Source organism: Lygodium microphyllum, chromosome 8, assembly GCF_053477565.2.
Source record: "Lygodium microphyllum isolate KBCC chromosome 8, Lygodium_microphyllum_v1.1.10, whole genome shotgun sequence".
Lineage (NCBI taxonomy): Eukaryota > Viridiplantae > Streptophyta > Polypodiopsida > Schizaeales > Lygodiaceae > Lygodium > Lygodium microphyllum.
The window spans coordinates 21,681,190-21,694,088 of record NC_141142.1 but is presented as its reverse complement, the minus strand read 5'-3'; the positions used below and the strand labels follow the sequence as shown (position 1 = coordinate 21,694,088).

The 12,899-nt window shown below is 37.2% G+C and overlaps 1 protein-coding gene across 1 annotated transcript in view; it reads left to right on the top strand.

The window, feature by feature from the left end:
- The window catches only part of LOC148032046 (uncharacterized), a 47,835-nt gene extending 37,094 nt beyond the window's left edge, over nt 1-10,741 (top strand). Inside the window, exons 5-13 of the mRNA XM_087682663.1 lie at nt 6,418-6,492; nt 6,603-6,674; nt 7,041-7,139; nt 7,239-7,310; nt 7,839-7,953; nt 8,029-8,097; nt 9,128-9,443; nt 9,736-9,865; nt 9,951-10,741. Of these exons, the coding sequence (XP_087538789.1) occupies nt 6,418-6,492; nt 6,603-6,674; nt 7,041-7,139; nt 7,239-7,310; nt 7,839-7,953; nt 8,029-8,097; nt 9,128-9,443; nt 9,736-9,865; nt 9,951-10,433 (1,431 nt within the window). The 3' untranslated portion in view covers nt 10,434-10,741. The remainder of the gene's footprint in view (nt 1-6,417; nt 6,493-6,602; nt 6,675-7,040; nt 7,140-7,238; nt 7,311-7,838; nt 7,954-8,028; nt 8,098-9,127; nt 9,444-9,735; nt 9,866-9,950) is intronic.
- The last annotated feature ends 2,158 nt before the right edge of the window (nt 10,742-12,899 follow it).

The following is a 12,899-nucleotide window of genomic DNA, read 5'->3' as shown; positions in this document are numbered from 1 at the left end:
TTCAAGCTACGATTAAGTGCTCATTTTTCTAGTTGAGGGTAATTATACTTAGGTCGTCATTGACGAGGTGATCAAGAGAAATTAAAAGTTTTTGTCGGGCAATTAGATTAACTAGAGACCTCACATGACTAAGACTTTTACACTCAGATAGTGACATTGACTTTTACCATCTTTGCCATCCAAAAAGAAGCTAACATATCAACAGTAGAGAAGAACGATGTTTCTCGTGGAGAAAAAGAACACATGGTTGGGCAATGCTCTAATAAGGTAAAGAAGGAAAACTAGTCCCATAAGATGTCTCAAGCAAATGCTATACATAAGGAATGCTTGCAACAAGATGAAACTCCATTAGAGGAAAGGAAGCTTTTTATGGCTTGGGGCAAGATTGCTAATCAATCTTATTTATTTTGATATAGGGGCTATATATAATTATATCCATCCTTGAATTGTTGAGGCTCTACATCTACCAAAGGAGAGGTTTGAAATACCAAAAATGTCAGGTGTTGCTTTTTAAGGAATGGATTTTGAAGTTACTGTCGTTCTTAGAAAACTACGAATCGAGATAGGAGATTATGTAGATAATGAGAGTTTTGTCATGGGAGATCTTCGTCATTGTGATGTTGTATTAGGAATACCTTGGCACAGAAGAATAGATCGAGTCATCGATTGGAATCAAAATAAGTTTAGATTCCCTTTCAAGGGTATAAATGTATCTTTTGGTGTGGCAGTAGAAGGAAACTCTATTCTCGTCTTATCCCATGTATAAATTCGTAAAGCAATGAAAAAGTCTATTTCCTCATACTTTATTTTTATTAAAGATTCTAACAAAGAGTTTAGAATTAAAGAATGTATCTTAGATATGAATGAGGACCGAATGAGTTTCTTAAAGGAGTATAAAGATTGTTTTATAGACACTTTACTTGACGAGTTAGCACTAGAGAGGCCAAAAGATCATCACATTGATCTCATTCCTAGGAGCTCACCTTCAAATAGGCCATCCTATCGTGTGAGTTCAACATAGCAAGAGGAGTTCATGAAGCAAGTGAATGAACTCTTGGAGAAGGATCTAATAAGACCTTGTTTCTCATCTTTTTACTCTCGAGTTCTCTTAGTGCAAAAGAAAGATGGATCTTAGCATATGTGTGTAGACTACATGGTTCTCAATAAAATTCCAATTCGGAATAGGTTTTGTATTTCAAGAATTGATAATATCTTGGATAGATTGGACGGATTCAAAGTATTCAGCCGGATTGACTTGAAGAGTAGCTACCATTAGATAAAATGATTGCTCCTTAGGATATTCATAATATAGCATTCATGACAACTTTTGGTTTGTATGAGTTTCTTGTGCTACCATTTGGTCTTGCCAATGCTCTTGTAACCTTTAATAGAATGATAGAAAGAATCTTTAGTCACATCGGAAGTTTACATGTTTTTTCTTTGATGATATATTGATTTATTCAAAAGATAAAAAAGAGCATAAGCAACACTTGAGAATAATGTATGAAGAACTCCGTAAACACAAGTTTTATGTCAAGAGAGAAGAGATTCACTACTTGGGCTATATTGTATCCAAATATGAAATTTTGGATGGATTAAAAAAAAGTCAAGGCTATTGTAGAATAGCCAGAATTGACGAGTATTCATGAAGTTTAAAGTTTCTTGGGATCATACTCTTATTACAGGAGATTCATTAAATGGTTGGTAGTGGTTGCTAGATCATTGCATGATTTAACCAAGAAAGTAATGGTGTTTGGATCGACCTAACTAAAGAAGGAAGCTTTTGAAACTCTAAAGTTCTATATCAATAAATGATCTATTTTGATAATACCTAATTTCTCAAGATCTTTCTTTGTGGAATGTGATACTTCAAGAGATTGCATTTTGCAATCTCAAACCAGGAAGAGCATGCAATTGCTTATGCAAATAGAAGGTTGCAAAATGCAAAAAGAAATGCTACTACCTATGAAAAACAGTTAATGGCTATCATTTAAGCTTTAAAAGATTTGAGGCACTATGTTTTAGGTGGAGAATTTCTCATCAAGACAGACCATGATAGTTTTAGAGAATTTCTCAACTGACCAAAGATTTCTGAAAATATTCAATGGGCCAATTATTTAGTACAATTTAACTTTCAACTACTGCATATTCTTGGAAAGTAAAACAAGATAGTTGATGCCCTATCAAGAAGATCTCAGATTGATACAATGTTTATGATTCATCATACAAATTTCACTACTATGAGATATATATATGCTTTTGATGAAGATTTTAAAATCATTTGGGAGAATTTAGAACTTGGTAAATGAGTAAACTCTTATGTTATTAAAGATGAGTTTCTTATAATGGAGAATAATTTATGCATTATTAAAGTTTTCAGGTCTAAAGTAATGAAAGAATATTATGCGACACCCTACATGGCTCATTGTGGTATTTTGGCCACAACCAATGCTCTTGAAATATATTTCTTTTAGCCAAGTCTTCGACGAGACATTGTGCAATTTATCAAAGAATGTATTGTATGCTAAAAGATTAAGTTTGATCGCCAAAAGCTTGCAAAGCTTTTGCAACCATTACTAATTGGGAGGTAACCTTGAGAAAGCATTGCTATGGATTTAATTTTTGGCTTGTCAAATAAGCAAACGGCAATGATGTCATAGAGACTATTATTGACAGGTTTAGCAAATATGATTATTTTATTCCAGTCAAAAAGACTATCAAGTCTTAATATATGGCTAGAATATTTATTCAATAAATCTTAAAGTATCATGGGTTGCCACAATCCATTGTGGGTGATAAAGATCCACGAACCACTAGTCTCTTTTGGCGAGCTCTGTTTGAAAATTTGGGTACAAAGCTTACATTTTCTTATTTTATCATCCTCAAACAGATGATTAAAGTGAGATATTTAATCTTATAATATTGGATATACTAAAGTGCTATTGCCATGAAGCCAACCAACAATGAGAAAAATATTTGTCTTTGGTAGAATATGTCTATAATAACACAGTTCATACTTCTATAGGTAAAGCACCATTTGAGATCATATATAAAAAACCACTCTTATTACCTATTCTTAAAACCGAGGGGATATTACATGCCGATGAGTTCATACGTGATATAGATACAACATTTGCCTGAGTTGGACGAGCTATCCAAACATCTTAAGAAAAACAAAAGAAAGTAGTAGATAAGTATTGAAGACAATTGATTTTACAAAAAGGAGACTTGAGTGTGGTTGAAATTTGACAAAGCTCGTCTAAAAAGCTCTAATAAGCCTTCATTTCAAGTCACTAAGCTTGTAGTAAGAAATTATAGCCATTTCAAGTCATTGAAAATATTGATGATATTTGTTATAGGCTACAACTTTTAGAGCATTGGAGAGGTCATAATGCTTTTCATATCCATCTTCTGAAGCCTTATGAAGGGCCTTCACCATTGGAACTTATAATAGAGGATCCATCTGAAGTAGATGAACATGAGGATATACTTCAACCGGAGTAAATAGTCTTTCATATGATCAGAAAACGTGGAAGAAATATTTTTAGAAAATTCATTTTGAAATTTAAAAATTACTCTCATTTAGATTCTAAATGAATGTTAGAAGAGTATTTTAAAGACTATCCGAAAATAGTTGTAGCTTATGAAGAAGCTATAGGATAAAAAATACTCTTAAGCAACGTCTTGAGGACAAGATAGATTTAAAGAGAGAGGGATGTCACAAACCTTTTATATATCAATTATTACCAAGACATATTGGCTCAATGATTCCAAATCAATTTGATGTTGATGTAGTTTGAAAGGCAATTTGTATTATTTAAGTATTTTAAGATATGATTAAATGTTGATCGTTTTAGATAAGGGTGGTGAATGGCCAGAATGCCCTATAATTATACTTGGGTTGTCATTGATCAGATGCCCAAAAGAAATTAAAAGTTTTAGTTGGGCGCTCAAATTGACGAAAAAGTTCAGACGACTAAGACTTTTATACTCAGATAGTCACATTGACTAGAAGTCTATATAATGAGTAATTTCGGAAAGTGAAACTAGATGCTCGTGATCGAAGAAATAAACCATGAACCAATGAACATATATAATGAAGCTCTCTAAAAGCTAAATTTAGCAATTTCTAAAATTTAAGAAGTTACTATTTTTAAAAGTCTCTCAAATGGAAATTGTGTTGGCGTCAAAGGCTTTCGAATTTTACAAGGAATAATTTTGTCTTCATCAGCTTTCTCAAATTCTTAACCGTTTGAGAGATTTTTAGAATAGAAGGTTTAGAAGCTTCTTTCTTTAGAAAAGTGACATGTGGCATTTGGAAGAGGACATTGAAGAGACAAGTGTGTCTACCTACACCTGTCATTTTCAACAAACACTTCTAATTTATAGCCTCTAATTTTTACTTTTGAGCACCTAAGCCCCACACCTTTATATTGGAGATCTCTCTTTTCATTTGAAACAAGCTCTCATGTTGAAATTTCAATGGAATGCATTGTACTCTCCTATCTATCTCTCATCTAAGAAATGCTTTCTACTTAGCTTGATTTGATTGAAGCACTAAAGAAGAGAATCAACTTGCTAGCTGGAGTTTGTAGAAATTAGGGTTTCAAAACCTTAGTTTTCAGAATCGTAACAAATCAGCCCTTTTGTAGCCCTTTTGTATATGATTTTGTTTCAATAAATTCTTGAAAAGGGGGAGAGGCTGGTTCCCTTCTTAATGTGGTGCCTACTCTTCTCTCTCTCTCTATCTTTTGATTTTTCATGGTGATAATTGATGAAGTTGGTTAAGTTCAAAGTATTGTCATTCTCACGTTCTTCCCCAGACTTACAACAATGGTATGTGCAAGAGCTTTTGACTATTGAGATGGAGGGGTGTAAGGCTATTTCTACTCCCATAGATTCGAACACAAAAAGAGAGATTTTTGGGCCATTGCAGTATTGGCTGCGTAATTGGAATGGAAGTTGCAGTCTGAATATGATGACGAGTCAGAGTTGTCTTGGTGCTTCCTCTCCTTTTGCAAAGCTGCTAGGTTCTTGGGATCCTTTTGGAGATTTCTCTTTGTTGTAGAAGTAGCACTTCCCTTCCATCTTCATATCACCATTGTAGCTGCAAAAGCTCAAACATGCATGTTGCTAGCTTGAGGTGGCAACCTCTTCTGTAATTTGACTGCAGGTTAATGCTCCAACAACATAGATGTCATATGCTGCAAGTTCACAGATCCGGTGAAGTCTGAGCCCTCAAGGCATAAAGGAGCTTATGAAGTACTGTCCCCATAGATGTGCTTTAAGAAGGGCAGCTTGCATGTGCACATCTTTTGCATGGTCTTGTGTGAGAGTGGTTCTCCTCACTCATAGTTATTGTAACTGAGCTCAGCCTGAAGGGACATGGGTTGAGCAGAAAGATATTCCTTATTTGGAGGGTGGTTTGCCCATCTTCAACCCTTAGTTTGTCTCCACACCTTTATGTATCCCTTAGTTTGTCTCCACATCTTTATGTATCTACGGATGTGATCTAATTTTGAATAATTGTCATACTGAGCCTCAGGTTTTTATCTTTTTCGTTTGCTTCAAATGGTTAGTCACAGAAATAAGCAAATATTTTAATCATTAAGCAGCTCCATTGTTTAGGGTGCTTTCAGCAATGAGTGATGATGTGGTGGCCATTGAAGGTCTGGAGCAAACAAAACAGGCTGTGACAGCTGCATTTTACAAATGGAACAAGGCTTTTACAACTGAACCGAGCCTTGAAGGCTAGGCAAATTGACAAGCTGATCAAGCAAGCTTAATGTAAATACAATGAGTAGAAGGCTGACTGAAATGCAGATGTGAACTGCTGATCAAACTAAAATTAGACGATAATCAACTGCAGCCACTGAAGCAGTTAGAGACAACCGAGGGTGGAAACCTAAACAAAAAAATATGGCTGTCCTTACCTGCTCGCTAGGCTCTAGAGCAATACATCCCCAGAATGAGAAAAGAAGCAATGACAACACAGTATACTATTGTTGGTGCTGCTTGTGTAGATTATACAAATGCCATATGCTACTTTGACCTGTGCCCATCATCTTTGACATTTTCCAAGAATGACCTTTCTCAATTTGGCAAAATTTCTTTAATTCACTTGGTATATATTGCTTAGACAATTCTTTTTGATGTTTACAGGAAGCGTTGGCTGTTCTAGATATGAGGTATAACCTGGGAGTAGGAAGTATCTTGTGCTAGTTTGAAACAGATTATACTGATCGTTGTCTTTTGAGCATTCCAAGAACGACTTTCTTATTCGATGCGTGCTGTGATTCACTTTCTAAATATTGTTTATTGGGCATCCTTTCTAATGTCTAAAGGAAGTATGGCTGTTTTAGATTTAAGATAGTCCCATCGCATGGAGATGATGGAGTTTTTACCCTATATGAGCAGGTTCAGGAACTGGAGAAAGAGATTATGGACTCCAAAGAGAAGATGGAGTACTATCGCACCAAGTTACAAGACATTGTGTGTCTTTAATACTTTAATGTCTGAATTTCTTCTCTGTTCAGTATGCATTATCTCTTTCCAAGAGACTATTGCTTTTGACTACTGTTGATGGTGCAATATATATGCAGGTCCTATTCAAGACACGCTGTGACAATCGCCTTGCGGAAATCACAGAAAGAGCAGCTGCTGATAAGCGTGAGGTTGAGTTCAGGCCTGTAAACCTTGCATTGTTTGATGCTGAGATTTGAGATTTCATGTGTTTTGAATGTTCATAACTATTTGTCAGCCAAATGACGAGTGTTATAAACATAGGTCTATGATAGATAGCATTTACGGTTAGAAGGAAGTTAATCTAGTGGTTTTAGCTTCTGGGGAGCAGGAGCAGTCAGAATATTTTTTGGATTTCATTATTTTCTGGAAGTGTATTGATGGCTTAACATAAAACTATCAAGGTTGATATTGATTTTCTTAAGTTTCCTCTAGGAGGTTGTTGCATTTTCATTTTCAAGAAATAATGTACTACAAAAACATTTGGATCACAATGGAGTTTTTGGGAATTGTTGCAGGTCGAATCATTAGCAAAGCGTTATGATGAGAAATTCAAGCAGGCTGGGGAATCTCAGTCTCGTTTGCTCACAGATGAGGCTGCCTTCCGTGATGTCCAGGTTTGTCCTAACGTCACTGGGACCTGTGCAAGTACAACCTTGAGCACTTTGTTGATTCAATGCCAATGAGTGAAATTTAAACTGGTTCACGACATGCAGGAGCGAAGGTTAGAACTGTACAATGCGATACTTAGGATGGAACAAGGCGGGGACACCAATGCACTACTCCAAGTAATCTCAGCTTTTACAAGCTTTTGCTTTATCTCCCTGCCTCTATGTTTCTCATCTATCGTAATGTGCATTACTTTACAATTTTCCCTGGGATCAGTTTTGCATTTGGTGGGCTGTTTGGTCTTGGGAGCTGGTGTTTCCTAAACAACTGCTCAAATTTCTTTCAAATTTCTTGCTTCAGTTGAAATGAGGGTTGAATACTGTGCTGAAAGCCACATAGGAATTTCTTTCCTTGTGCTAAAAGTGATACAGTCCTAGTTTGTAGGAAGGCTCAATGTATGTTTTTTGATTATTATACTAGACAGCATGATAATCCTGTAAATGCTGTTTTAATGGTTTTCTTTCAACTGTTGTCATCTGGCTCCTCATAGGACTCCATAATGAGGAATCAAGAATGTTTGTGGAAGATGATAGAGCAAAGAATGTCCACAGATGTGTTCACAAATTACCTTAAGATTTCTTTACTGCTGTCTCATAAGAATGTCTGCAAGAGTGTTCACAAGTTACCTGAAATTTTCTTTACTTCAGGCTCGTGCAGACCGGCTACAGAATGACTTGGATGAGTTGAGAAAAGCTTTAAATGCAAAATGTAAACAACTGAGGTTGCGCATCAAGCCAATGTCTATTCTTGAGTTACCGTTTGGTGAGTTCACATAAAACTTTCTTGGATGCACATATTCTTAATTTGCTGTTGCTGATTACACTCTTTTGTAAGCAGGATGGCAACCAGGCATACAGGAGAACGCCGCACAATGGGATGAAGACTGGGACAAGTTTGAAGATGAAGGTAAGTTCATCTGCTCTTATTAGCCTACAAATTCTCATCAGGGCTTTCTGATGTCTTTACTGTTAATTCCTTCAAGCTCTTACTTGTATTTGCAATGTCTTTCCTGTGTATTTTCCTCCTATGTATAAAATTAAGCTCAGTGTATTTATGTATGACAAGTACCATTTCTTGGATCCTTTCTGTAACCTGCTTGGACTGGCTTTGTTTGTCTAAGTCTTTGTCTCTGTAGGTACATGGTCCTAAGCAACACACCTCTTGGATGTTGTAGTTAGTTATTCCCATATAGATACTTGTATTTGCAATGTTTTTCCCATGTATCTTTGTGCTCTAGAGTGCAGATAGATAGCCATCCTCTTCTTACTTAGGGCTTAGTCATTGATGTGATGTAGCTCTTTGAGTTTCCTGCTTTGTTATTTTCTAACATTAATCTCAGTGTAGCATTTATGCATGGCAAGTATCGTTTCTTGGATCCTTTCTGAACCGGCTTGGACTGGCTTTGTTTGTCTGAGTCTTTGTCTCTGTAGTCCTCAGCGTCACATGTCTTGGAGGGTGTAGGCAGTTATTCCCATATATATACTTTTAGAATATGGTTTACTTTCCATTTTATTATTTTCTAGCATGAAGGTCAGTGTAGTTATGTATGACAAGTATCGTTTCTTGGATCCTTTTTAAACGTGCTTGAACCTTCTTTGTTTGTCTAAGTCTTTCTATACGTATGTACATGGTCTTAAGAATCACATGCCTTGAATGTTGTAATTAGTATTTATTTCTACTTGAATGTTGTAATTAGTTATTTACTTCTACATAGTTTCAGAACACTGCTTACATACAATGTTGAAATCTTCTATCACAGACATCAAAGTCCTCATCAGATGTCCTGTAGAGTATTCCCCCTTAAATGTTGTTTTTTGTGATTCCTCAACATGTACAAATGTTTTGGAGTATAATGAACTCTTTTCTGGTGGAATCTTTCTGAAGTTTAGTTCGATTTTCCTTTGATATTGAATTCTCATTCCAGCTTGTTTTTCAGGTTTTGTTTATGTCCAAGAATTTATGGAGGAAGGAACGGCAGGTGGTGTTGCTGCAAAACCAAAAAGTGTCCCTACCTGGGATGGTAATGGAATGACTGAGGATGGGTTAGACATTTCTTCAGATGCTGAGGTGCGGTCTGAAGAAGTGCAGCCTCATGGGAATGTCGAAAGCGCATCCCCTCGAGCAGATAGTGACGATGAAACTACCAGGAATGGTGACAGTAGTCCTCATCATGATGCATCCCCTTCTAGTCCTCAGCATTCAGACTCTGGCATATTTAGCAATCCAAATGCTAATAGCAAGGAGTTGCATAGGTGTGTAGTCTGTCCTCTTAGCTGCATCTATTCGTGTTGGTATTTGTCTGATCAAGATTATGCCTTCTCAAGGTTCACAGGAAGTTGACCTCTGTGCTCTCTTGATTCTTTTGTGGTACCTCGTAAAGTGTAGATCGTGCTTTGCATTGGTTTACAGGAATTCGGAAGAAAGCACAAACATGTTGCTACAGATTTAGGATCTTATACACTTCTTTCCTTTCCAACTCATTGCATACATATTTGTGAAGCTTATGCATTATGTTTTTACTTGATGTCTTTGATGTGGCTGCAGTGGTGATGATCATGAAACCTCACACTTTGCTGATGCTTTTGGTGACAATGGAGGTGATTGGGCACCAGCTTTCAGCCACAGAAGTGATGACCTGGATTCAAATGTATCCTGGGGAACAACTGATAATAAGGTAAAGCTATACTCTTAATAAAATCCTATTTGAGAGGTAGTTTGAGGTCAATGACTCTTATTTTATTCTTTCCTTGGGTGCACAGGGTGCTGTTGAAACTGGTTTTCAAGCAGGAAAGTCCACCTCTGCATCCTTTGCCTTTGGTGATCCTTTTGACATGCTCTCAAGCCCAGCTCGTCACACTGATACTCCAGAAGATTTTCCTTCCCTTGGGCCTATTCGCACAAAGGAAACATCGGTCTTTTTTGATGCATCTGTTCCAAGTACCCCTCTGCATACGAATGCTACTTCAGCTCGTCCCTCCAGTGCCGCTCCCTTTGATAACTACACACCTACTCATCAACAGTTTGCTCGGTTTGATTCATTTAGTAGCAATGCTAATGATTTTGGTCACTCATCTGATGGTGGTAGCTTTGCAAGATTTGACTCATTTAGCAGTGTTCGAGATTCAGGGCCAGCTCGAGGCTTCACGTCATTTGATGAGTCTGACCCTTTCTCAGGCACTGGCCCTTTTGGGGGCGGGCAGACGCCTAAACGTAGTACAGATGCATGGAGTGCTTTCAGCTAGATGGGGCATCTTTCATTCTATGAGCAATTGCTGCTCGCTGGTGTGGATGCAGGAAATTCACTTTGTTTCCTTACATATGTGGGGAGTGATGAGTGGTGTAACGGTGTAGAGGTATAATTTGTTGGAGACATTTGGGTTTTTGTTCACTGAAACCAGATATTAGCTTGGGAGTTGTGTGGTATGTCTTGGTAGTGCAGTCAGATTTTGTTTTGGACATGCCAATGACCGAGCATTCGAGTGATAGCCTTAGTTTATTCACATTCTTTGCTGTATGTATAAGTAATAACATTCTCGTCATTTTCATATAATATCCAAGATTTGATGGATATTATTTGTACCTCATCTGTTGATTGTAATAAGCATGTATACACGATCTTGAATCCTATAAATAAAGTTTAGTTAAAGTTGTCTTAGCTGATAGTAATATTTGATTGTTCTGCATCTTCTATGATGGGAATAGTTGGTGGTCATATTTATGGACTTGATTTAGAAAACCTAGAGGCAATATGCACTACGCACTAAGTTAGATCTCAGCATGTCCTTAAGGTTGTTGGATCAGCAACTGATCAGCAATAGATTAGTCATTTTTAAGAAAATATAATCAAGTGTTTGCTGTCTGCTGAAAAAATAGGATACCTAAATGCGTTTTAAGATACCCCATGCTTTCGCTACAATGAGATTGCATGTCTTAATTTATGGGCCCTCATGCCACTCTCTCCTTTGCGCACACATGCATGTCCACTCAGAGCATGTCTTTTTTCGTGCTGTGCACATAGCACACCACAAAATATAGATCCCTAGTTTCTCAAGTTATGCTATAGAGGTTTTTTCAACGCGGGCAAGGCCAATCGCAAATGCATGGACTCATTGGCGAGTTGGGGTCTTTGTTGATTCAAGCATTTGTAACACCTGCATTGACTAGCTATTCATTTGCATGAGAATACCATTTGGATGGCATCACATGTGATGCAAGTCTTTAAATGCTTATGAGATTTTTGGCAAGCATTTACTCAATGGTTGATGGCAAGGTGAATCATCTTGTATTTTGGATATTATGTTAGATAGTCATAGAACAAGGACGGGGGTTGTTGCCAACAAGTTAATTGCTTTTGAAAAAAAAGTCATGGATATTGGGTCACAGCCCTTCGATTTATGTGCACTTGGTTACAGTCCATTGTCTCAAATAGGGTGCTTGTTTGGATAACGAGGTTAAGCATCATTTTTGTAACGTTCATGCTTGTTGGGATAACAAGACTTGCAACGTGTGTTGTGCCTCGATGATCACAACAATCTTCTCCACACAATGTAACAATGATGATATCGAAATGACATGACTTTGAATGCCGAAATGACCTATGAGACCATGAGTCAATAACCATTTGTGTGGTGATACAACTATTTGAAAAAAGGACAATAAATGTAAATGAGCAGTTGAAGAAAGCTATAAGCCATAAACTTACAATTATAGTTACGATCTAGGATGAAAAGACTTGAGGTGAAAAAGCCTAGATAAGGAATAATGGAGGTACTAAGGACAGCTCTAGCTTGAGCAATGACCTCATGTATTTGCATGTGCATGTGCCATTGGTGTGTATGTTGGAGCCTAGGATGTTACAGATTGGCCAAGTTGGATGGCTCGATCAATCAATGCCCTTGGTGTGGTTGTGTATTGTGTGAATGTTGAGGTTTCCTTGATCTCATGTTCAGACTAAGATTGGGATTGTTTTGAGGTTTGTTGGATCTCCCTTGTGAAGAAATTTGTAAGATGCCTTTTGATAGGTTCTGTGTCTTGGGGTTGTACAGATTCTCTTTAAGTCATAGTGTCCTAGGAGCAAGCGACCAAGGCATTGTTGATAACAGTAATTTACAACTCGATAATGGCCCAAACCCTTTTGTAAGTAGATAATGAAAGCGTCTCGGCAATGGCATGTGTAATGCTCCTTTGTCTTGGCTCTAGCTAGCATATTTGATGTATGTGCTTCTTTGGTGGTATAGATCTATATTTGCCAAGCTCAATCTCTAATTGATGTGAGGAGGTGCACATTTGGTTGATAACACATCTAATCCCATGTGAAAGGTGGGTGTCCATGTATTTTGAGTGTACAATAAAGCCATCATTTGTAGTATGCAGAAGAAGCTCTTGGTAGAAAGCCATCTTTGTTTCTATACTAGTGGTGACCATGTTCTCCTAGTGTCCAGTTGAGTGAGGTTCACCCTAATGATCATGCCAATCTTTGAGTGGCTCAAAGTGAGGGATGGTGCATCAAGGGAGTATTGAAAAGCATGCGGGCTTTATAAGGGAGAAAGGAGGAAGAAGAATCATCTCACATCTTGAAATATTTGTACCTTTATTCTTAAAACCTCGTAAATCGTTGGAGTTGTGTAGTAACAATGCTTAATATAGGCCTTGGGGTTTGTTGAGAGACTTTGCCTTCTCTAGTACATTTTGTATGAGCCATTTTGCTA